The following is a 22,018-nucleotide window of genomic DNA, read 5'->3' as shown; positions in this document are numbered from 1 at the left end:
TGGAAAGACATTATTGATCAAGTAGTGAAAAAAAAATGCATTTTAATTATTACATTTTTTTATCCACCATCCTATCATACACAAATTAACGCATTTCTTTCTCCTGAATCGCCATATAACTTGTTTATCAAATTATTATTATTTTTTTTAACTTCATCTGTAAATATTTTTTTACTTGGCCAATTTAAAAATGCATCGTGCAACACTACCTGCGCCTGGGCATCTTGTAAACAGGTTCTTTCTTAAAAGAGCTAAATACACGGCACCAAGTCTGTTTATCCCATGACAATTAGTACATTCCAAATACAAGATGGGGTGCACATGTAACTTAAATTTTTATTCTGAAGTACATGAAGAATGAGCCATTATTTCATAGAATTCAATTATAATAAAATGACAATTAAGCTGAATCCCCAAATTCATATGGCAAACATGCAAAAAAAAACAAAACATAAAAACAAAACAATTTTATTGTTAAAAAATCATGCAATGGATGATGAAAAAGTAAATGAGATGTACCACTTGATAAATAAAGGAGAAATAATTCAAAGAGGAGTGTGCTATCTCGAACTCGTTTCCTGGGAAAGTACAGTTTCTGGTGATATAACATGAGTGTGGGAACTGTCTTTTGCAGAGCTAATCTGAGTTGGTAACTGTTCACCGGTTTTGTTCTTCTTGCTAAGAGGAAGTCTGCTGGATCTACCCCTGGATGGAGACTGACCACCATGGGGTAGATTAATGGTACGCTCCGAGTCCTCAGTGGAAGATTCCAATTCTGCTTCGGAACATGGAATCGGAGACTTTGTATCATGTGGTTTTACTGTTAGGGGTACAAGATCTCCTGATTCTTGAGAGATGGGTGTAGTAGTACGTTGTCTAGATACTGCTGGCTCTTTTGGAATTGTGGGCATGGGCGCATCAGGAACATTGATGGCTGCTGAATATTCTATTGCTGTTTTTTGAAGAAGTTCAAAGTCATTCATTCTAGCTGTGAATTGTGCTTCTCTGGATTCAAGGGCATTTTGCATTGTTTGCACCTGCAAAAGCAATGAAATAGCTAGCTTATAGAAATAGTCAAAGATTACAATTCTGCCAAGCATTTTCTCCTGTTTATACACCTGAACTGTGCATTTTTAATTTATTTTGTTTAAATATACCTGTTCCATCAAACGCTTGGTGTTGTCCTCAATAGCTTGCTGATTAGAGGAGCCACCTGTTACAGCATGGTAAGGTGATGGTTCAATGGACAGGAAAAATGGCAGCCTGAGACTGTAACCAAATGTCATAAATAGAATCAAAAATAGAAATACGGTCACCATGGCCATTGCTACTGGATACAATGTCAGAGGGAGGTCAATTAAAAGTTCTCTTATAAAGGAACTCAATGAAGCTCCAACATCCTTCAGTGGCGACAGGAAAAATCGAACAAATGTCACACCGACTGCCTGTAAAAGATAAGATTGGTGACAAAAACATAATTCACATTTTATTACACAGTGCTATTCAAACACATCTTATTGCTTAGTATTAAGGACAAACTCAAATTCATTTCAAAAATATTCCACAAGAAATAATGGAGAATGATCATCCATATTTTGGAAATAACATAATTACCTTAGTTGGTGGGACCTTCAGAAATGGGTCAATCATTACATGTTCATAATATTTTTGACACTTATCCTCCTTTAAGGTGACCAACGAGGTTATAAACTGAAAACCTGCATTAAGCCAGTTCTCGCTGATTGAGTCGTTGTTCTTAATGCATTCAGCGGGGGCATCCTTCATTGCTACCGTCTCCTGCTTTATCTGTTCCGCCTAGGTATAGAGTGGTTCAGAATGATGTGAAAACATTCTGTTTTTTCTTATACATAAATGTTTCATCCCATACGTTGCAAAAATGTCCTGGAGAAGTTTTCATTGCATATACACTGTACATTGTACAAATCAAAAGGCATGATTCTTAGCAGCTTCATTTGCATTCAATGCATAATTTTTTTTATCTTAAATAGTAAGTCTTTATGTTAACAGTGTTGATTCTTTGTCCCAACAAGACATTTTTCACCAATTTATGTTATAAACCTTAACCTATAAGCACTAGTATCTGTAATTCAATCAGAAACATTTGATAGAGAATCTACATTTAAGTTACAGCTTGCATGCACTGTTGTCTGTATACTGTAAATTCATAATTAAACGCGAGGAATTCATATCCGCGTAAAATCGTGAGAAGCACCCCTTTAAAACCTTGCTATTATTTTCTGAGAGCTGGAAACTATTAGAAATATCGATAAATGTTGTGCATTCGCGATTTTATATACTCGCGATTTGATACAAAACACTGGGAACACGGAAATAAGTGCTCGCGTAATACAAGGAATTTACAGTATCCTTGTTTTTTTTTTCATGAATAAGCATATAGAGCGTAGTACCTTGTATAGCTCAAACCATGTCATAGGAATGCTGACAATGAATGATAACACAATCAGCTTCATAAACCTCTGTCTCCATGACATCTGTAACTTCATTTCTAAAGTAGCGAAGACGGAGGCCATTAATAACACTGCAACCATCTGAAAAAAAGGTTTAAAAGTGCAATTGAGATCTCTAGATATGTCATAAACAAAATTCACTTAACTTGTATCAAACTTTTATTCGATGAACAAATTGCTAAATTTGATTATCAATAAAAAAAAAAAGATCTACAGTTGTTTTCTTTTACACCATTAAGTAAAAAAGAAATACTTTTTTTATTTAACAATTTACAGGTCTAGTATATTTGTATGTCTCAATAATATTTCAACAGTTGTTATCAATAGTTACTGTGAATTCCTAATTAAACGCGAGGAATTTATATCCGCGTAAAATTGCAAGAAGCATGCCTCGCGGATTTTTAAAATCTCACTATAATTTTCTTAGACTTGGGAACTATAAGAAATATTGATAAATGTTCTGCGTTCGCGATTTTACATTCTCACGATTTGATACAAAACAGCAGGATCGTGGAATTAAGTACTCTCGTAATATAAGGAATTTACAGTAATCAATTATTTCATAAATTAAAGTGGCATATCATTTTTGTACCTTAAGTGCTGCATCAATGCTTGCTCCATATTTATCCTCGAACCAAATAGATATTTTTCCCATAGTTCCAAGATGTGACCTTGATACACTTCTTATCATATCAGTGAGGATAGCAGCTGATTCGTGAAGGGTGTGTAAATCCTTGCTTTCTTCAGAGACAAACTTTTGCAGCATTTCAAAATCATGAACTGAGAGTTGAAGGAGCATGTTATATTCTTGAGATCCAGAGGAAGGTCTCTACATTAAACAAACTAGGCATTAGTCATTCAGTATCTTGAGTTTAATTTTGAGCCATGTACAAATACAATAATTATGGAGTTAATTTTTTGTGCTTTAATTGAATATGTAAATCTTGAAGTAACAATCTTTTGTTTTGAATATAAGTATTAATGCATTATCAAACTATGTTATCTTCCTTAATTTCTACAATGAAATTTTACAGGTATAATTACATATCAAAAATTTGCAAAGACCTTTGGCAATAAGTCAATGTTTGGTCAAAAAGACCTACATGTGAAATACACTGTACACCATCAAACTAGACCAGGGAATAGGATAGGGATTGGTTGCCTGGAAGGTAATGATTCGTGAGTACAGCTTGTAATTATGTGAGGATTTGCAGCTGAGTATGCTATCACCACTTGATACCATGTTTTCAATTTTTAGAATAACCTCCTTTTGGGACTTGTAATATACCAGTATGTAAACTCTCATTATCATTGATAATGACAAAAGATGTCAGCCAAATTTGGATCAGGAAAGTTTAATTCCTAATACCGTATATCGAGTAATTTTTACAATGATTTATTTTTCGCTTTTTTCGCGACCTCTTTCAAACTGCAAATTATTGAATATGAAAAAATCATATCCTGTATTATTTTCTATAAGAAACTTTTAAAATCGCAAAAAATGACTGACGCAAATAAAAAAATTAAATGCTACATATTTTCCCCCTTTTGCAAATTTTGTGACACGCAAAAAAATGGATATACGGTAGTTCTTTTGTTTACCTTTAACTCAAAAGGTAGTTCTTTTGTTTACCTTTAACTCAAAATGTCCAAGCAAAGATTTGACATAACTCCTCAGCAGATGCTTTCCTATATCAGTGTTTGGACATTCTTTTGGAGTGTCTTGCTTTACATCAGCTGGCTTTTTAATATCTTCAATATCAGGAAGCAATGTGTTGTCCTCACTGATTGATGGTTGTATATCTGGTAACTTTGGGTTAATCTTCAGAGTTTTTTCTTCCTCTGGTGTCTCTCCTTCTTCCTATGTAGTGAAAGAATAATCACTTATTCTACAAAATTACAGACTTGCTTATCATCTAGAAAATGCCAATAGATACATTTATTGCTGTGCTTCTAAATTGATACTTTGAGAATTGAAAAATTTAACTTAAACTGTTATAAAAGGGGTGGGTTAATTTTGCATTTAAATACTTCACAAGACCAATTTCAAACCTTTAAGATTTTTCTCCGAGAGTTCACCATGTCATGGGGATCAATGAAGACATCCTCCTCCATCGAAACACACACAGCACACCATAACAGCAGAATAAAAATCCAGACTCTCATACTTCCCATCCTTATTCTTCTTTACACTGTTATAAAATGAAACAAAAACTTTTTTTATTACTATACCTCTGACATCATAACAATTCTATAAAACATATGAGACTGTCCAGGGGAATAAAATTATACCATATTGAACCAGAATTTCCGAATTAAGCCAGCATTCTACATTTTCAAGAGAATGAATTTAAAAAAGTCAAAAATAAGCCGACAACAAAACAATCAAAATGATTAAATCTAATATAAATATTCAAATGTTACTCTTATCATGCTTATTAAAAAAATATATATATAACTAAGAAAAAAAATTAGGCCAGAAAAGTATTAATAATCTGAGTTGTTCTTTACTTTTCATATTGTTTGAATGCCTCTAGTACAAAAGATCAATTTATGTTGCCTCAGCATAATATAAATAGTTAAATTTTTGGGTGATAAATCATGTATATGAAAACTTATCTACTGCCCCCCCCCCCCAATAAAAATTCACATTTCCCTCAACAATGCCCTGAAGTTTGATTTTCTTCTTTACAGGGAAAAACTTTATTTGTGTATTTCAAACATTCAAGCAATAAAATACAGCTGCAGTTATGCTACATGCATAAGAAACTGTAGTTTGGGTTGAGAGCAAATGTAATACAATCATTTAAGTCGTAAATAAACAATCGATGAATTATAAATGTGTCCATTCTTCCATATCACTTTAGACATAATACTGGAAAATAACTTCTTCGTACAATAATTATCCTTAATATACCTGATAATGTGAAATGGGAAATTCTTTAAAGGATATGTACATTCTATACAGCCATTCTACTTCATCCTCAATGTCAAGGATCCTGAGTCCACTCGTGGCCGTGCGTATTACATAGCAACTCTTCTTCAAAAAGATTCTGTGTTGTATAACACCGTAAATATTCTTAGAGGACCGTGTATGAAGGAACACAATGTAAACATTTAGTAAAGACAACTCATCAGCATGAGACAATAAGGGAATGGGTACTCTTAGAAATCCAGGGGTGCAACTGGCAGTACTTATTTTCAATCAGTTTAAATATTGTATATAATAGGACTTTCGATTACGTAAAAAATAATAAGGTACAGAATGGCAAGAAATGGACAATTTTTGTTATACGAAATTTAAGGTAAATATTAAATATTTTTATTAACGTTACTATATTTACCCAGTTCTGAATTCCCGGGTGTACGGTTACTTTCGGTTTCATTGACTCACTGTGGTTAAGGTGATATATTCAGGTATTTGTTGGGAAAATGTCTTCGAATGCAGATGAAGTTAAATTCTTTACTGGAAAAGATTGTAAGTGACTCTATAAAAAGTTATATTCTACACTGTAGAAATTATTAATCTAGAGTAGAAACGTGATAGCTTGTAGATCGTTATGAATTGAACCGACAGTTAAATAACTTGCTGCGCCCACCCTGGCTTTTAGAACAACCGGTATATATCGTCAATATTCACGGCGAGAAGATTTTTTTTAAACAATGGAAATCCAAAATACTGATTTTTATGAAAAAAAAAACGCGTTACGAAAGTCAACAGCAGAAGTACGGTGTCCCATTATGGAAATATTTCACTAAAATATACAGAGAAATGATACATGTAGCAACATGCAACATTTTTATTAGGCCCCCTACCATTATTTTTATAAAACTATTTTTAACTTTCTTTTTTCAGCATTTCATTTTCCTAGTTTCCAATTTCATTGTCTAATATTATTTTCATTTTTTATCAATGATCAAAAGTTGTAGTAAAAATGTTTTCGTTTAAATGGGTATTGTTTGATACTATTATTTCCCATTGTGAAACTTCATTACATATATATTTTCTATAGAAATTTAATATTTATAAAATGATAAATGAAAATATAGGGACATTTGTGTATGTATAAAAGTGATAACTTTATTCTATTCCTTTTTTTTAGGGGAAAGAGGAAAGTTGAATTTTGAAAAGTAAGCAAATTACAAGAAGGACTTAAACATAAACTTTTAATGTCCAAACTCTTTTAAATTTCTTTTTTCCCAAATTTGATTTGAAAAACTGGGTTCTTCCATCTTTGCAGATCTTTGCTCGAGGAGTTAGAGAAATGCAAGAAATTAACGAGAAACAATGTGAATGACGATAGAGAATATAATTTTCGGCATGCAGTGCGTGGAATAGCCATTGTTATTAGTAATGAAATATTTGAATTAAACGACGGTTCTAAGATGAAACCAAGGACGTACGCCAAGATAGAACTTCGTAAAATGAACGAAATGTTCGCTGGACTTGGGTACATAGTTATGTCTTTCAAGGATCTGACAGCTACACAGATGGAAGAAGTTATAAGGACAGGTCAGTACATGTAAGAAGAGATTAGGAAATGTAAAATAATAACAATGCTTATTAAAGAAATAACATGAGAAGATTTGTTTTGGTTATTAGAATTTGTTTATTGTTCCTGTAGCAACTTCATCAAAAATGGATTTTTTCCTGAAGAATTCAGACTCTTTTGCCTGTGTCTTGGCTTCACATGGAGGTGAAGTCCTGGAAAACTCTGTTGCCAATCCAAAGGTTGATTGCAAGGTCTACCATCACGTCATTTACGGAACAGATGAGTACATTGAAACACACCGTCTTTTTGATTTACTAGATGAAAATAGATGTAAAGCACTGCAAGGCAAACCCAAACTATTTTTTGTGCAGGTACATGTAATTTATAAATAGGGTTTTCCTCCTTTTTTTGGTTTTCCAGTCGATTAACACTTTCCCTCCTCCTTACATTTTTCAGGGGTGTAAGAAAAAAGGGGTGGTTTTGTATAGACTATCAAAATAACAGATTTGAAATCATTAGACTATGCACTTAATTGTATGCTATTCTCTATATTTACATCTTTTACAGGCCTGCAGAAGTCGATCTAATCAAGGGCCATCACGATATAGTAAGGGTGTTAACGTTGTCGAACCTATCTCAAAAAATTGTTCAAATCCCAGACAAGGTTGTGACCAAACCGAGAGCCTGTCAGAAGATTCAGCACCACAATCCACAGAAGTTGTTGATGGCAGTGTGGACCAAGTCGAGAGACGCAGATACACTCTGGATCAATCCGACAATGCACATGATTCAAATCCAAAGTCAGCCAGTGACACGGCCACCGCTGATGTCAACATTGTTGAAGACTCTTCCATCATTGAAAGAGGGAAAAACTGGGTAAAGAAGGGATTTTTCAAAAAGAGGAATTTATTCGCTACACCAGTGGATGTTATGACGACAGTTGCGACGCCATGTCATAATGATTTTTTGATCATGTATGCTACATCTGAGGGTAATGGTGACATTTTTTTCTACATACTTAATTGAATTTATTTGTGCTGAATGATATCTAGATATAATTGAAATGCTTTCATATGATAAAATTACAGTAAATTTATGTTTCAGGAAAAGTTGCATATGGGCGGGAGGAGAATGGAGGTTGGCTTGTTAATGCCTTGCATAAAGAAATGGTCAAACATATTAAATTTATTCGTGAAGATCCTATGAACTGTATAGACTTTTTGTCTGTTATGACTGTCACAATGTATAACATTGCAATCCATTATGAAACTGACACGTCCGGTTTCAAAACAGCACCCACTCTACAGCACAAATTATCTCATGATCTTATATTTAGAAATAAGTAAAGGGGGTACCAGAATACCTGTTACCATTTACTGTTAAAATGACATTAAAGAAAAATCAAAGGCATTTTCATAACTGTTTTACGATATAAATTTTCACTCAACAAATTGAGCATTGTTTTTAAAAACACAACAAAAAGGGGGTGCGTCAGTATGACGTCCTTTTTCATCAATGACAACGTCAATTAGATGAGTGATAATCCTCACAACAACCAATTTACAGATCCCATTTTCTCAAATCTCTTCACTACTAGAGGAATCCGTTGGTTGGTTGGATGTTTTACCACAGGTTATTCATATTTCATAAATGGTACAATTATATCTGGAATCTGTGTTTAAAAAAAGAAGAAGTTTTAAATCAAAAGATGATTTTCCGATTCATTTTGAATAAAACTCACGTTATTTAATACAATTCTCTAAATATTTGAATTCTTGGGAGCAATAAGATTGGAATCTGAGTTTTTCATATTTTAATGAAAGGCACGTTTTTCTCATAAATTTGTGGGATTAACAATTTTTTTAACTACATGTATTTTACTTTTTTCGGAGTCACAATTTACAAGTTTTGACCAAATATTGATTTAGATGTATATGAATTTCAAATGGAATATGTATCTGATATTCTTAATGGTTTTTGGGGGGGTTGTTTAATACTCAGAACTCTTGTTAATGGTCAGTATGGTTTGAAATTTTTCGAAATTTATTTAAACTTTGAATTAATGACTTTTCTAAAATTGGCTTGTTTACTTTGTTTCCCTAATCCTTCTAAAACTGAATGCATGACAATTTACAATGAAATTCATCTTTTCATCCCTCGCTTCTATTTGATGATGTCTATCTCAAAGAAGTTGAATCGCACAAACACTTTGGTGAAATCTACAAATAAACTATATGCTATCAAAAGCTTGTGCAAGATTGGGCAAATGCGTAAAGTTAAATTTATATTAGATAGGAACTGTTTACAAAAGATATATTTCTCCTTCGTTAGACCAACCTTAGAATATTCTGGTGTAATATGGGGTAATATACCGGAATATCTTAGTCAATGAAATAGAAAATATTCAGTTAGAAGCAGCACGAATTGTGACCGGGGAGGGGGGGGGGGTAGTAGAATGGCTTTCAATACACTTCTATACACATAAACAGGCTGCTTCCTAATATCAAAGCGCAGGTAAGACCATCGACTTGTTTAATTCTTTAAAATGTTCCACAGCAAGACTCCTGAATGCTAGTATCTATCTAATCTTTAAAAGAAACACAAACTCTTATAAAAGTAAATTACACATAATACTAGAACTTCCATAATTCCATACAAGAAATATACGCAAAAACAAGGCTATACTATGTGAGTCATTATTAAGTACAATAAGGCTCTGGAATACATTACCTAATGAAATACAAAACAACTCTTTAAGCAATTTCAAAAACTATCTAAATTGTAACAATATAAACATTGCCGATTGCTATAATTTTGGATCAAGAATAGGACAAATTCTACTCTCACAACTAAGAGTAGAGTGCAGCACCCTCAAACTTTATATGTTCCACAGAAACCTTTGTCCCTCCTAATTTTGTACCCGTAGTTCAATAGAAAGTAATGACCATTATTAATTTTACATCTTGTATATTGTCCAAACTAAAATAAAATAAGTAGTATTACAATTAACAAACTTCTAGATCCAACTAATGTTAACCTATTACAGTACTCTTTGGGTCCCCAATCTTTGCGATAATGATTATGAATATATTGATTATTATTAATTACATGTATATATAATTGTATATTATAAATATATTTTTTAAATTGTTCAAAATTTTTTTTATCATCGACAGTAACCGATTTCAGAGTACATGTACTTTGTGTAAATTTGATATTTTCTACTTAATGATATTTTTTTTTATATCTAGGATACATTACTACATAATGTATATAGATGTTTTTTATATGTCCTTTAGAGTAGTACTATAAATTGTTATAAACATATTGTTTTATTTTCCTTAGTATAGTACATGTATGTAGATATCCGGTCGTGGGTCGATTAGGTCACTAGTTAATAATATAATGCACTTTTATTTCCAACTCTCAAAAATTTATGCATTATAGCATATGTCAAAATGTTTTTATTTTTCTTTTCCTCTATTCTCGATTAACATATTTTGGATGGGTTTTTTCTCTCCTTTATACATGTATATGCTTTCTGTGTTTTTCCTCTTTAGATATGTAATTTGCACCTCTCCTCTTCCTTAAGAGAGGGATTTGTATAAGCCTTTTGGTTTGTTTCCCAATCTTATTGTACACCGTTTGTCAGATATTTGTACTTACTTCGAAAAACATATAGAAATGTTGTTTAAACTATTAAACTAAGTTTAAATTAATGGCATTCGGGTTTTTGTTCACTAATGGGTTTAGTGTATATGTCCTTATTTTTCATTTTTATTTTTTATATGCAGGAAAGGATATTCAACGATAGTTACTTTTAATGATATTCGTAGACATACTTGTACAGTACTGCAGGTACCTTGCCATAACTGGAAAATTGGAATTCATCATCGTAAAACCGACTCTTCTGAACGCTACACGTAATAAATTTATTCATCTCCAATAGTTTCAAATTGAAAAGCTTAGTTTACTTCTTTAGGAAACTACATGCCATAATTGCCATTGGTGAGTTCTTTTCAAATGTGCTATGATGCATCATTGAACTAAGAGAAACAAGGACCCCAAGGGCAGGACTAAAATTGACATCTTCTGCAAATCTGTAACAACAAGAGATGTTTGTGAAATACTTATGCCCCACTCCCTCGACATCTGCAGCAAATAAATGTAATTTTTCGAAGTCAAAGGTGCATAACTCTGTCGTAAATAGCTCGATCATACCCAAAATCGAACTTGACCAAGATATTATAATGATAAATCTGTGTACCGAAATTCATTTTAGTAAGTGCAACCCTGCATAAAAAAAGGAATCGGAAACTGCAAATAATTGGAATTTTTCTAAGTCCAAGGGCTAAAACTTTATGTGTGTAGTTTAAACATTCAAGCAATAAAATACAGCTGCAGTTATGCTACATGCATGTGAAACTGTAGTTTGGATTGAGAGCAAATGTAATATACAATAACATGTATACGCCATAAATCAACAATCATGTACAAGTCATAAATCAACAATATAACAGTAGTAACTTTTAAAATGCTGACCTTCACTCACACCATCTTATTGCTTCTCCACTATGTCAGAAGTGCTTTCTTGAAGTGGAAGACTCTAAACATTATTTCTTACACTGTCCATCATATGCCTCCCAAAGAAAATCTCGATTTGATTATATGAACGACAATTCCATACCAATCACAATTAAGAATCTACTTTTTGGAAGTGATAAACTAACATTTCAAAATAACTTACTATTATTTGATAAAATTCATTTTTACATAAAAAGTACAAACAGATTTAAGTAAATGTATAGGTAAAAATGTACACATTGTATAAGCAATGTATCAAAATGGGTACCACTGACTTTCCTTGCACTCCTTTCTTTTCATTTTTTATTGCTTATTTGTTCTCCCCCTCCCCCTCCCACCCCATCCTCCCAAACTTTCCATTTTTTTCTACTCTGTTATTAATTTTTGTTTTGTTTTTATTACATGTTTTTTCTTTTCTTTCTCATTTTTTCTCTACACTACATATACTTTTTTATTTTCAACCTTAGCAATTAACCATTATTTTTCTATTTTTTTTTTTAAATTTTCATTTTCCTATCATAAGCTATTTGTTTTGTTTATTTTTTTGCACTGTACCTCCTTCCAATGCTATTTGTAATATTAATTTATTATACAAAATTCCATTGCAATATATATGTATATATATCTTATATAAAATTATATAATTACTCCTGATTATACTTTGACTACAGGAGAGAACATAAATAGGCATTGTGCCTGCTGTTCAATCCATTTCAATGTATTTATATACTTGAATAAAATACTTCTTAAATTAAATAAATCAACATTCGATGAATTATAAATGTGTCCATTTTTTTCCATATCACTTTGGACATAATACTTGACAAATAACTTCTTGGTACAATAATTACAGCCATTCTACATCATCCTCACAATGTCAAGGGTCCTGGGTCCACTCGTGGCCGTGCGTATTACATAGCAACTCTTCTTCAAAAAGATTCTGTGTTGTGTAACACCGTAAATATTCTTAGAGGACCGTGTAACACAATGTAAACATTTGGTGAAGACAACTCATCAGCATGAGACAATAATAGGGATGTGGGTACTCTTAGAAACACAGGGGTGCAACTGTCAGTACTTCTTTTCAATCGGTTCAAATACTGTATATAATAGGACTTTCGATTACATAAAAAATAATCACGTACTGAATGGCAACAAATGGTCAATTCTTGTTATACGAAATTTATATAGAATATTTTATAAACATGTTACTATGTTTACCCACTTCTGAATTCCCGGGTATACGGTTACTTTCGATTTCATTGACTCACTATGACCAAGGTGATATATTGAGGTATTTGTTGGGAAAATGTCTTCGAATGCAGATAAAGTTAAATTCTTTACTGGAGAACAACGTAAGTGACTCCATAAACGATTATATTCTAGATCTACACTGTAGAAATTATAAATCTAGTCAGTGTAGAAACATTATAGCTTGTAGATCGTTATGAATTGAATCGACTGTTAAATAGCTTGTCGCGCCCACCCTGGCTTTTAGAACAACCGGTGTATTATTGTCAATATTCACGACGAGAAGATTATTTAAAACAAATCCAAATACGGTCTGAAAAACCGTGTTATGAAAGTCAACAACAGAAGTACGGTGTCCCATTATGGAAATATTTCACTAAATTATGCAGAGAAATGATATATGTAGCAACAAGCAACATTTTTATTACCAATTGTATGTTTAAAGCTCTTTTTAAATATTTTTTTTCAGCAAATTCATTCTACTAGTTTCCAATTTCATTGTCCAATTATTTTTTTTATGAATGATCAAAAATTGTAGTAAAAATGTTTTCGTTTATATGGGTATTGTTTGATAATATTATTTCCCATTGTGAAACTTCATAACATACTTATATATTTTCTATAGAAATTGAATCTTTATAAAATGATAAATGAAAATATAAGGACATTTGTGTATGTATAAAAGTAATAACTTTATTCTATTCCTTTTTTATAGTGGAAAGAGGAGAGTTGAGTTTCGAAAGGTAAGCAATTTACAAGAAGGACTTAAACATAAACTTTTAAAATGTTCAAACTCTTTTAAAATTTCTTTTTTCCCAAATTTGATTTGAAAAACTGGGTTCTTCCATCTTTGTAGATCTTTGCATAGGGAGTTAGAGAAATGCAAGAAATTAACGAGAAACAATGAGAATGACGATAGAGAATATAATTTTCGGCACGCAGTGCGTGGAATAGCCATTGTTATTAGTAATGAAATATTTAAATCAAACGACGGTTCCAAGATGCAACCAAGGAAGTACGCCGAGATAGAACTTTGTAAAATGAACGAAATGTTCGCTGGACTTGGGTACTTAGTTATGTCTTTCAAGGATCTGACAGCTCAACAAATGTATGAAGTTATAAGGACAGGTCAGTACATGTAAGAACAGATTGGGAAATGTAAAATTATAATTATGCTTATTAAAGAAATAACATGAGAAGATTTCTTTTGGTTATTAGAATTTGTTTATTGTTCCTGTAGCAACTTCTTCAAAAATGGATTTTTTCCTGAAGAATTCAGACTCTTTTGCATGTGTCTTGGCTTCACATGGAAGTGAAGTCCTGGAAGAATCTGTTGCCAATCCAAAGGTTGATTGCAAGGTCTACCATCATGTCATTTACGGAACAGATAGGGCCATTAGAACACACCTTCTCCTTGATTTACTAGACGAAAACCGATGTAAAGCGCTACAAGGCAAACCCAAACTATTCTTTGTGCAGGTACATGATTAATATGTAAATAGGATTTTCCCCCTTTTAGTCAATCATGGTTTTTCTGTCAATTAAAATCACCCCTCCCCCTTACATTCATCAGCGGACAGGAGTATAAGAGAAAGGGGTGGATTCTCTACATGTACATCTCTTACAGGCCTGCAGAAGCCGAGTTGATCCAGGAGCAGAGCGATTTGATAGAGGTGCTGACATACCTACCGACCATAGTTTGAAAGAGCATTCAAAACCTAAACGAGGTCGTGACAAAACCGAGAGCATGTCAGATGATTCAGCATCACAACCCACAGAAGTGGCTGATGGCAGTGTGGACCAAGTTGACAAGAGATGCAGATACTCTCTGGATCAATCCAACAATGCACACGATTCAAATCCAATGTCAGCCGGTGACATGGCCACCAATGATGAAAGTGAAGACAACTTTGAAGAAGGCGTGTACAGAGAAAATGAAGCGAGTCAGCATACAGAGTTGACGACTGAGCTGATGGATTGGTCAAGTTCAGATGACGTTATTCCATGTTTAGATGTTGATATCATTCGCGACAAGAACAAGGACCTTTTTGAAGAACCTTCCTTCATTGAAAGAGGGAAAAACTGGGTAAGGAAGGGATTTTTCAAAAAGAGGGATTTATTCGCTAGACCAGTCCAAGATGTTATGACGACAGTTGCGACGCCATGTCATAATGATTTTTTGATCATGTATGCTACATCTGAGGGTAATGGTGACATTTTTTTCTACATACTTAATTGAATTTTGTATGTAAAAATGAAAAAAAAAATAATTTGTGCTGAATGATATCTAGATATAATTGAAATGCTTTCATATGATAAAATTACAGTAAATTTATTTTTCAGGAAAAGTTGCATATGGGCGGGAGGAGAATGGAGGTTGGCTTGTTAACGCCATGCATGAAGTTATGGTCAAACATATTGTACATATTCGTGAAAATCCTATGAACTGTATAGACTTTTTGTCTGTTATGACTTTCACAATGTATAACATTGCAATCCATTATGAAACTAACACCGGGGAACCTTCCACTTCCGGTTTCAAAACAGCACCCACTCTACAGCACAAATTATCTTATGATCTTATATTTAGAAATAAGTACAGCTAGGGGGTACCAGAATATCTGATAGCATTTACTGTTAAAATGACATTAAAGAAAAATCAAAGGCATTTTCATAACTGTTTATGATGTTAATTTTTACTCAACAAATTTCACAAACATTCATTGGTTGTTTAGAAATTGAGCATTGTTTTAATAACGCAACAAAAAAGAGAGTGCGTCAGTATGACGTCCTTTTTCATCAATGACAACAACAATTGGATGAGTGATATTCCTCACAACAACCAATTTACAGATCCCATTTTCTCAAATCTCTTCACTACTTGAGGAATCGTTGGTTGGTTGGATGTTTTACCACAGGGTATTCATATTTCATAAATGGTACAATTTTATCTGGAATCTGTGTGTGAAAAAAAGAAGAAGTTTTAAATCAAAAGATGATTGTCCGATTCATCTTGAATAAAACTCACGTTATTTAATATAATTCTCTAAATATTTGAATTCTTGGGAGCGATAAGATTGGGTTCTGAGTTTTTCATATTTCAATGAAAGGCACGTTTTTCTCATAAATTTGTGGGATAAACAATTTATCTACATGTATTTTACTATATCGGAGTCACAATTTACAAGTTTTGACCAAATGTTGATTTAGATGTATATGAATTTCAAATGGTACATGTATCTGATATTCTTAATGGTTTTTTTTTTTTTTTGGGGGGGGGGGGGTTGTTTAATACTTAGAACTCTTGTTAATGGTCAGTATGGTTTGAAATTTTTCGAAATTTATTTAAACTTTAAATTAATGACTTTTCTAAAAATTGGCTTGTTTACTTTGTTTCCCTAATCCTTCTAAAACTGAATGCATGACAATTTACAATGAAATTCATCTTTTCATCCCTCGCTTCTATTTGATGATGTCTATCTCAAAGAAGTTGAATCGCACAAACACTTTGGTGAAACCTACAAATAAACTATATGCTATCAAAAGCTTGTGCAAGATTGGGCAAATGCGTAAAGTTAAATTTATATTAGATAGGAACTGTTTACAAAAGATATACTTCTCCTTCGTTAGACCAAACTTAGAATATTCTGGTGTAATATGGGGTAATATACCGGAATATCTTAGTCAAGAAAATAGAAAATATTCAATTAGAAGCAGCACGAATTGTGACCGGGGTTGGGGGGGGGGGGGGTAATAGAATGGCTTTCAATACACTTCTATACACATAAACAGGCTGCTTCCTAATATCAAAGCGTAGGTAAGACCATCGACTTGTTTAATTCTTTAAAATGTTCCACGGCAAGACTCCCGAATGTTAGTATCTATCTAATCTTTAAAAGAAACACAAACTCTTATAAAAGTAAATTACACATAATACTAGAACTTCCATAATTACATACGAGAAATATACGCAAGAACAAGGCTATACTATGTGAGTCATTATTTTCTAAGTACAATAAGGCTATGGAATACATTACCTAATGAAATACAAAACAACAATTTTCAAAACTATCTAAATCGTAACAATATAAACATTACCGATTGCTATAATTTTGGATCCAGAATAGGACAAATTCTACACTCGGAACTAAGATTAGAGTGCAGCGCCCTCAAACTTTATATGTTCCACAGAAACCTTTGTCCCTCCTAATTTTGTACCCGTAGTTCAATAGAAAGTAATGACCATTATCTTAATTTTACATTTTGTATATTGCCCAAACTAAAATAAAATAAGTAGTATTACAATTAACAAACTTCTAGATCCAACTAATGTTAACCTATTGCTCTTTGGGTGCCCAATCTTAACAATAATGATTATAAATATATTTTTTAAATGGTTCAAAAATTTATCATTGACAGTAACTGATTTCAGGGTACATCTACTTAGTGTAACTTTGATATTTTTTCTTCTTATTGATATTTTTTTTAATATCTAGGATATATTTATATAAAGATTTAGAGTAGTACTGTAAATTGTTATAAACATATTGTATTATTTTCCTTAGTATAGTACTTGTATGTAGATATCCGGTCGTGGGTCGATTAGGTCACTAGTTAATAATATAATGCACTTTTATTTCCAACTCTCAAAAATTTATGCATTATAGCATATGTCATAATGTTTTTATTTTTCTTTTCCTCTATTCTCGATTAACATATTTTGGATGGGTTTTTTCTCTCCTTTATACATGTATATGCTTTCTGTGTTTTTCCTCTTTAGATATGTAATTTGCACCTCTCCTCTTCCTTAAGAGAGGGATTTGTATAAGCCTTTTGGTTTGTTTCCCAATCTTATTGTACACCGTTTGTCAGATATTTGTACTTACTTCGAAAAACATATAGAAATGTTGTTTAAACTATTAAACTAAGTTTAAATTAATGGCATTCGGGTTTTTGTTCACTAATGGGTTTAGTGTATATGTCCTTATTTTTCATTTTTATTTTTTATATGCAGGAAAGGATATTCAACTATAGTTATTTTTAATGGTATTCGTGGGTATACTAGTACTACATGTACCTTGCCATAACTGGAAAATTGGAATTCATCATTGTAAAGCCAATACTTCTGAACGCTACACGTAATTAATTTATTCATCTCCAATAGTTTCAAATTGAAAAGCGTAGTTTACTTCTTTAGGAAACTACATGCCATAATTGCCATTGGTGAGTTCTTTTCAAATGTGCTATGATGCATCATTGAACTAAGAGAAACAAGGACCCCAAAGGGCAGGACCAAAATTGACATCTTCTGCAAATCTGTAACAACAAGAGATGTTTGTGAAACACTTATGCCCCACTCCCTTGACACCTCTGCGAAAAAAAAAAGAACGGAAAGTGTCTGTCTGAAGCAAATAATTGTAATTTTTTGGAGTCAAAGGTGCATAACTCTGTCGAAAATAGCTCGATCATACCCAAAATCGAACTTGACCAAGATATTATTATTATAAATCTGTGTACCAAAATTCATTTTAGTAAGTGCAACCCTGCGAAAAAAAGAAGAAGAAAAAACGGAAACGGAAACTGCAAATACATGTAATTGGAATCAAAGTCCAAGGGTCATAACTCTCTCGAGAATGATACAATTGTACCCAAAAGTGCGTTTTCCAATGAATTAGCATTCAGCTCCTTTTAAACTGACAGTGAAAATTATTTTCTATCGTTAGTCTTGTACATTTTCAATAACAGGCCAAGCGCATTTATTAACATGTCCAGCAAATCTGGCAAACTTGAAATTGTATACACATTTAAAAAGATATCGCTGTGCTCCAAAACTATAGCTTTCATAGATTTGCAAGAATTAAGACAAGGAAGAGGGGTAATAACCAATTTTTAGATTCGCTGGCCCCTGGAACTAAGATTTAATATTAGACTTTCATGCATATACATGTATATATCAGAATCCCTGACCTGCCTCTGTATGGGCTATGGTACTTGTGTGACCATTAAGGCCTGCAGGCCTTTTGTAGTAAAAAGGCAGGGTAATTGTGAAAACCAAAATGGACTGCAACTCATTTCTATTTTATAATTACAGATATTATTTTTCACCTAAGTCCTCCTTTTTTTTTGCTAGTTAAGGGTTTACGATCTTCTCTGCAATAATTCGTAAACCCTTGGCTAGCACAGTTTCGACACAATCTGTGAAAAAAAAATCAATCCTATATATATACATGTACATGTAGTTTAATAGGGGAGAAACTCTCCTATTATACTATATATATACATTTTTTGGCAGATTGTGTCAAAACTATTTGTTGAGTAGCAAATATAAACATCTCATTGCCATATTTTAGGAATCCGATCCAAACACCCTGCAGTAAAAAAAGAGACCTGAATTCATCGTATTGTATTAGGTAGCTGTATATAGTAACTTATTTAAATGATTTCAGTGTATGGAACTTCTAAATTTCAAGATTGTTCTTCTGACAATGCATAATTTAGTTTTTTGATCAAATAGTTAATCTTGTTTTTGATAAATCTTTCAAATTTAAAAGAAACCTTTCTCTGATACTAGTACACCATAGAATGACATAGATATGAAAGAATGACAAATTTATTTTCCATACTTTTCAAATAAATTTAATAGTCCATACAGAAAGAAATATATATCCAACATGGAATCAATGTCAAAGATGGTCTTTTAGATGAGTCCAACACAGGATACCACTTGGTCTTCTTGGAAACGCAATCCACAATCATTTAGAACTTTGACAACACAGTGTTCAACTAAAAGCTTAACATACTAGTAATAATTGGTCTCGAATCACACTAACTTGCTAAATAGGGACTTCGAAACCTGTGCAAAATGAAAAAAATCATCTTAATATTCAATTTAAATCATAATGCAGTGTTAATATTTGGAAACTTGGAAAAAAACTACAGTTTAATGATTTTATTCATTAAAGAAATTAACAGCAAGTTGCAAAATTCATCGGGATATGAACTTGCATGTAAATGGTCACATGATCAAATCCTGTGAAGCCCGAAGGATTTCTCAGAAGATTTGATCATGTACCAACCAAGTTTGAAGTGCTTCAAAGGATTTGATCATGTGACCAACCAAGTTGATTAGATATCCAGGTGAACCTTATAAATTGCTGTTTATTACTTATATTTACGTTTGAAAAAGACACACTGTTCAGAATCATGTTTTCAAAATTGCAACCGTCCAACAATAAGCGCCTGCATTTATCATTGTGACGTCATGAAAAAGTTCACACAGAAGTGAACATTTTTGCTATTCTATTGGTTCATATAAGGTAGCATATTTGGAAATGTAAATATATTTTATTAATAACTGAAGTGAATGGTCGTTCATACTCACACAGTGGTCTACACAATGCACAAAATCTATCAATTCCTCCTCGCATGTTTCCTCCTCAATTGCAGGATTTACAGCTACCCTTTCATTGCACTTGTCGAGGATATCCTTTAGTTCCTGACATTTGGCATTTTTTTCGATACATTCATCTCTAAGTACTCCTTGAGGATCCTATAAAATCGAATATGAATTTTACTATATTTAGAAAATTGCAAGATACAATATAGATTCTTAAAGATATATATGCATGCATATATAATTATATTTTTTCACATTTTACATACAAATAAGTATGTCTATGTAAATGTACATTAATAAACTGCTCATATACTGTAAATTACATTAAATTGCACTCATGTTTTTGAATCATCAGATAATCAAGTAATCAGCATTGCAGATAAAGCAAGGAAATGAAATTGACCTGCTATGAGCTTTAGGATCAAGAGCACTTCTATGAAATTATTTTGTTTGAACAAGCCTTTTCTATGCAATTATTTTGTTTGAACAAGCCTTGAGACAGGACTTGCTTCGTGTAAATCTTATCAAATAATAAAATGTTACAGACTGACAGTTCATTTGTTCAACCATTTTAATGCTTGCTGCTAAACAAATTATCAAATTAAATACCACTTTAATTGACTCAAAATTTTTCCTACACCCTCTAACCGACCTCAGAAAGTAAACTATGTTAAAATCTTTTCAGTATCAAGAGTCATAAGTTTTATCTGTAGACATACCACACCGTTTAACTTTATGGGGCTTGTGAGGGTGCTTAAAAATTTTCAGAGACAAGTACAGTAATGGCAACCAAAAGAAAAGTGCCTCAGAAATTTTTTTGGTATCAACATTTACCTTAGAACATAATATTCCTCTATTGAGTCAATTAAATAAATAAGTCCAATAGGGTGCACAAATTTAAGGTACTGATGGAACCTTTAAGCTCTATGGTCTGTCGACAGGAATTTCCAGTAGAGCTATAGTTCTGCAGCTAATTATAACAGTAATGTTAAGTTTTGATTTTATGTTTTATTCATTTATATCATTTCAGAGGTACTATAGATTTTATATACATGTACGTGTACTGTAAAAGACATTACGTCTTTAAACGTATCTCCTGGATATCAGATTGTTTATGATCATATTTGCATCTTACCACTAAATCTTCCTCTTCTTCCTCCTCAGGAGCATCTGCCTCCTGTAAAACCAAACATTGACATACTTGATACACATTTAATAGAAAATGGTAAAAACTCAAAATGGTAAAAAGCTTTAGCAACACATCTCTGCATAACTTTGTTTTTCTTTTTAAAGTAATTATATAACACATATATACAGATGTACCATTGTTTACCGATTGTTCATTTCTCAAATGCGCCGTTAACCTCTATTTCTATAATAATTGGGTTAATCATATCATAACTAGACAAGTATCAATAAAGTGCATCTGTCATTTTATACCCCTTTGAACATGTTGAACTTATCATTGAACACAGAGAAAGTTGAAGGACGTTTTGACATTGGGGTTGAGGTCCCTTGTTAACTGTGCAGAGTATGGATGTTTCACCTGTATACTTTCGGCATTTTATTGGTTAATATAAAAACAATTATTATTAACGATTTCTGACTGAGTTTTGATGGCAAACCTGTTCTTCTGGTTCACCGGCGACAACAACCTCGTCTCCTAACGCCATCTTGAATCGAGCAAAAGGTTAGGATTAAGTATTTTGTGTTTGTCGAGCTCGATTTATTTTCAATGATTAATATTGTTGCGAAATAGCTTTTAAAATCTAAATTATTTCAACCTTGCTTAAAAAATATCTTAA

General features: G+C 32.5%; 3 protein-coding genes across 5 annotated transcripts; 1 reads left to right on the top strand and 2 right to left on the bottom strand.

The window, feature by feature from the left end:
- Positions 1-452: 452 nt before the first annotated feature.
- LOC105336652 (chloride channel CLIC-like protein 1) lies at positions 453-5,947 on the bottom strand. Of its 3 annotated transcripts, none has more exons than XM_066067701.1 (8): positions 5,834-5,947; positions 4,542-4,681; positions 4,123-4,350; positions 3,082-3,318; positions 2,430-2,570; positions 1,615-1,815; positions 1,158-1,445; positions 453-1,037 (listed from the first exon to the last, which is right to left on the bottom strand). In XM_066067701.1, the coding sequence occupies exons 2-8, from the start codon at positions 4,662-4,664 to the stop codon at positions 561-563; spliced, it is 1,695 nt and encodes a 564-aa protein (XP_065923773.1). In that variant the 5' UTR covers positions 4,665-4,681; positions 5,834-5,947; the 3' UTR covers positions 453-560. The 3 variants fall into 3 exon arrangements, with proteins under 3 accessions (XP_065923773.1, XP_034313844.2, XP_011439362.3); XM_034457953.2 differs by lacking the exon at positions 5,834-5,947 and adding an exon at positions 5,407-5,643; XM_011441060.4 differs by lacking the exon at positions 5,834-5,947 and adding an exon at positions 5,447-5,643.
- Positions 5,838-17,756, top strand: LOC117684706 (uncharacterized). Its single transcript, XM_034457954.2, has 11 exons — positions 5,838-5,967; positions 6,593-6,620; positions 6,731-7,002; positions 7,115-7,353; positions 7,550-7,973; positions 8,087-8,326; positions 13,533-13,560; positions 13,674-13,945; positions 14,058-14,296; positions 14,445-15,021; positions 15,161-17,756. The coding sequence occupies exons 1-11, from the start codon at positions 5,922-5,924 to the stop codon at positions 15,421-15,423; spliced, it is 2,628 nt and encodes an 875-aa protein (XP_034313845.2). The 5' UTR covers positions 5,838-5,921; the 3' UTR covers positions 15,424-17,756.
- Positions 17,757-19,411: 1,655 nt separating this feature from the next.
- On the bottom strand, positions 19,412-21,923 carry LOC105336649 (cytochrome b-c1 complex subunit 6, mitochondrial). Its single transcript, XM_011441056.4, has 4 exons — positions 21,839-21,923; positions 21,349-21,390; positions 20,199-20,366; positions 19,412-19,670 (listed from the first exon to the last, which is right to left on the bottom strand). The coding sequence occupies exons 1-4, from the start codon at positions 21,884-21,886 to the stop codon at positions 19,638-19,640; spliced, it is 291 nt and encodes a 96-aa protein (XP_011439358.1). The 5' UTR covers positions 21,887-21,923; the 3' UTR covers positions 19,412-19,637.
- Positions 21,924-22,018: the final 95 nt, after the last annotated feature.

Source organism: Magallana gigas, chromosome 7 (genome assembly GCF_963853765.1).
Source record: "Magallana gigas chromosome 7, xbMagGiga1.1, whole genome shotgun sequence".
In the NCBI taxonomy this organism is placed as follows: Eukaryota; Metazoa; Mollusca; class Bivalvia; order Ostreida; family Ostreidae; genus Magallana; species Magallana gigas.
The sequence above is the reverse complement of the archived record's forward strand: the minus strand, read 5'-3'. Positions and strand labels throughout refer to the sequence as shown.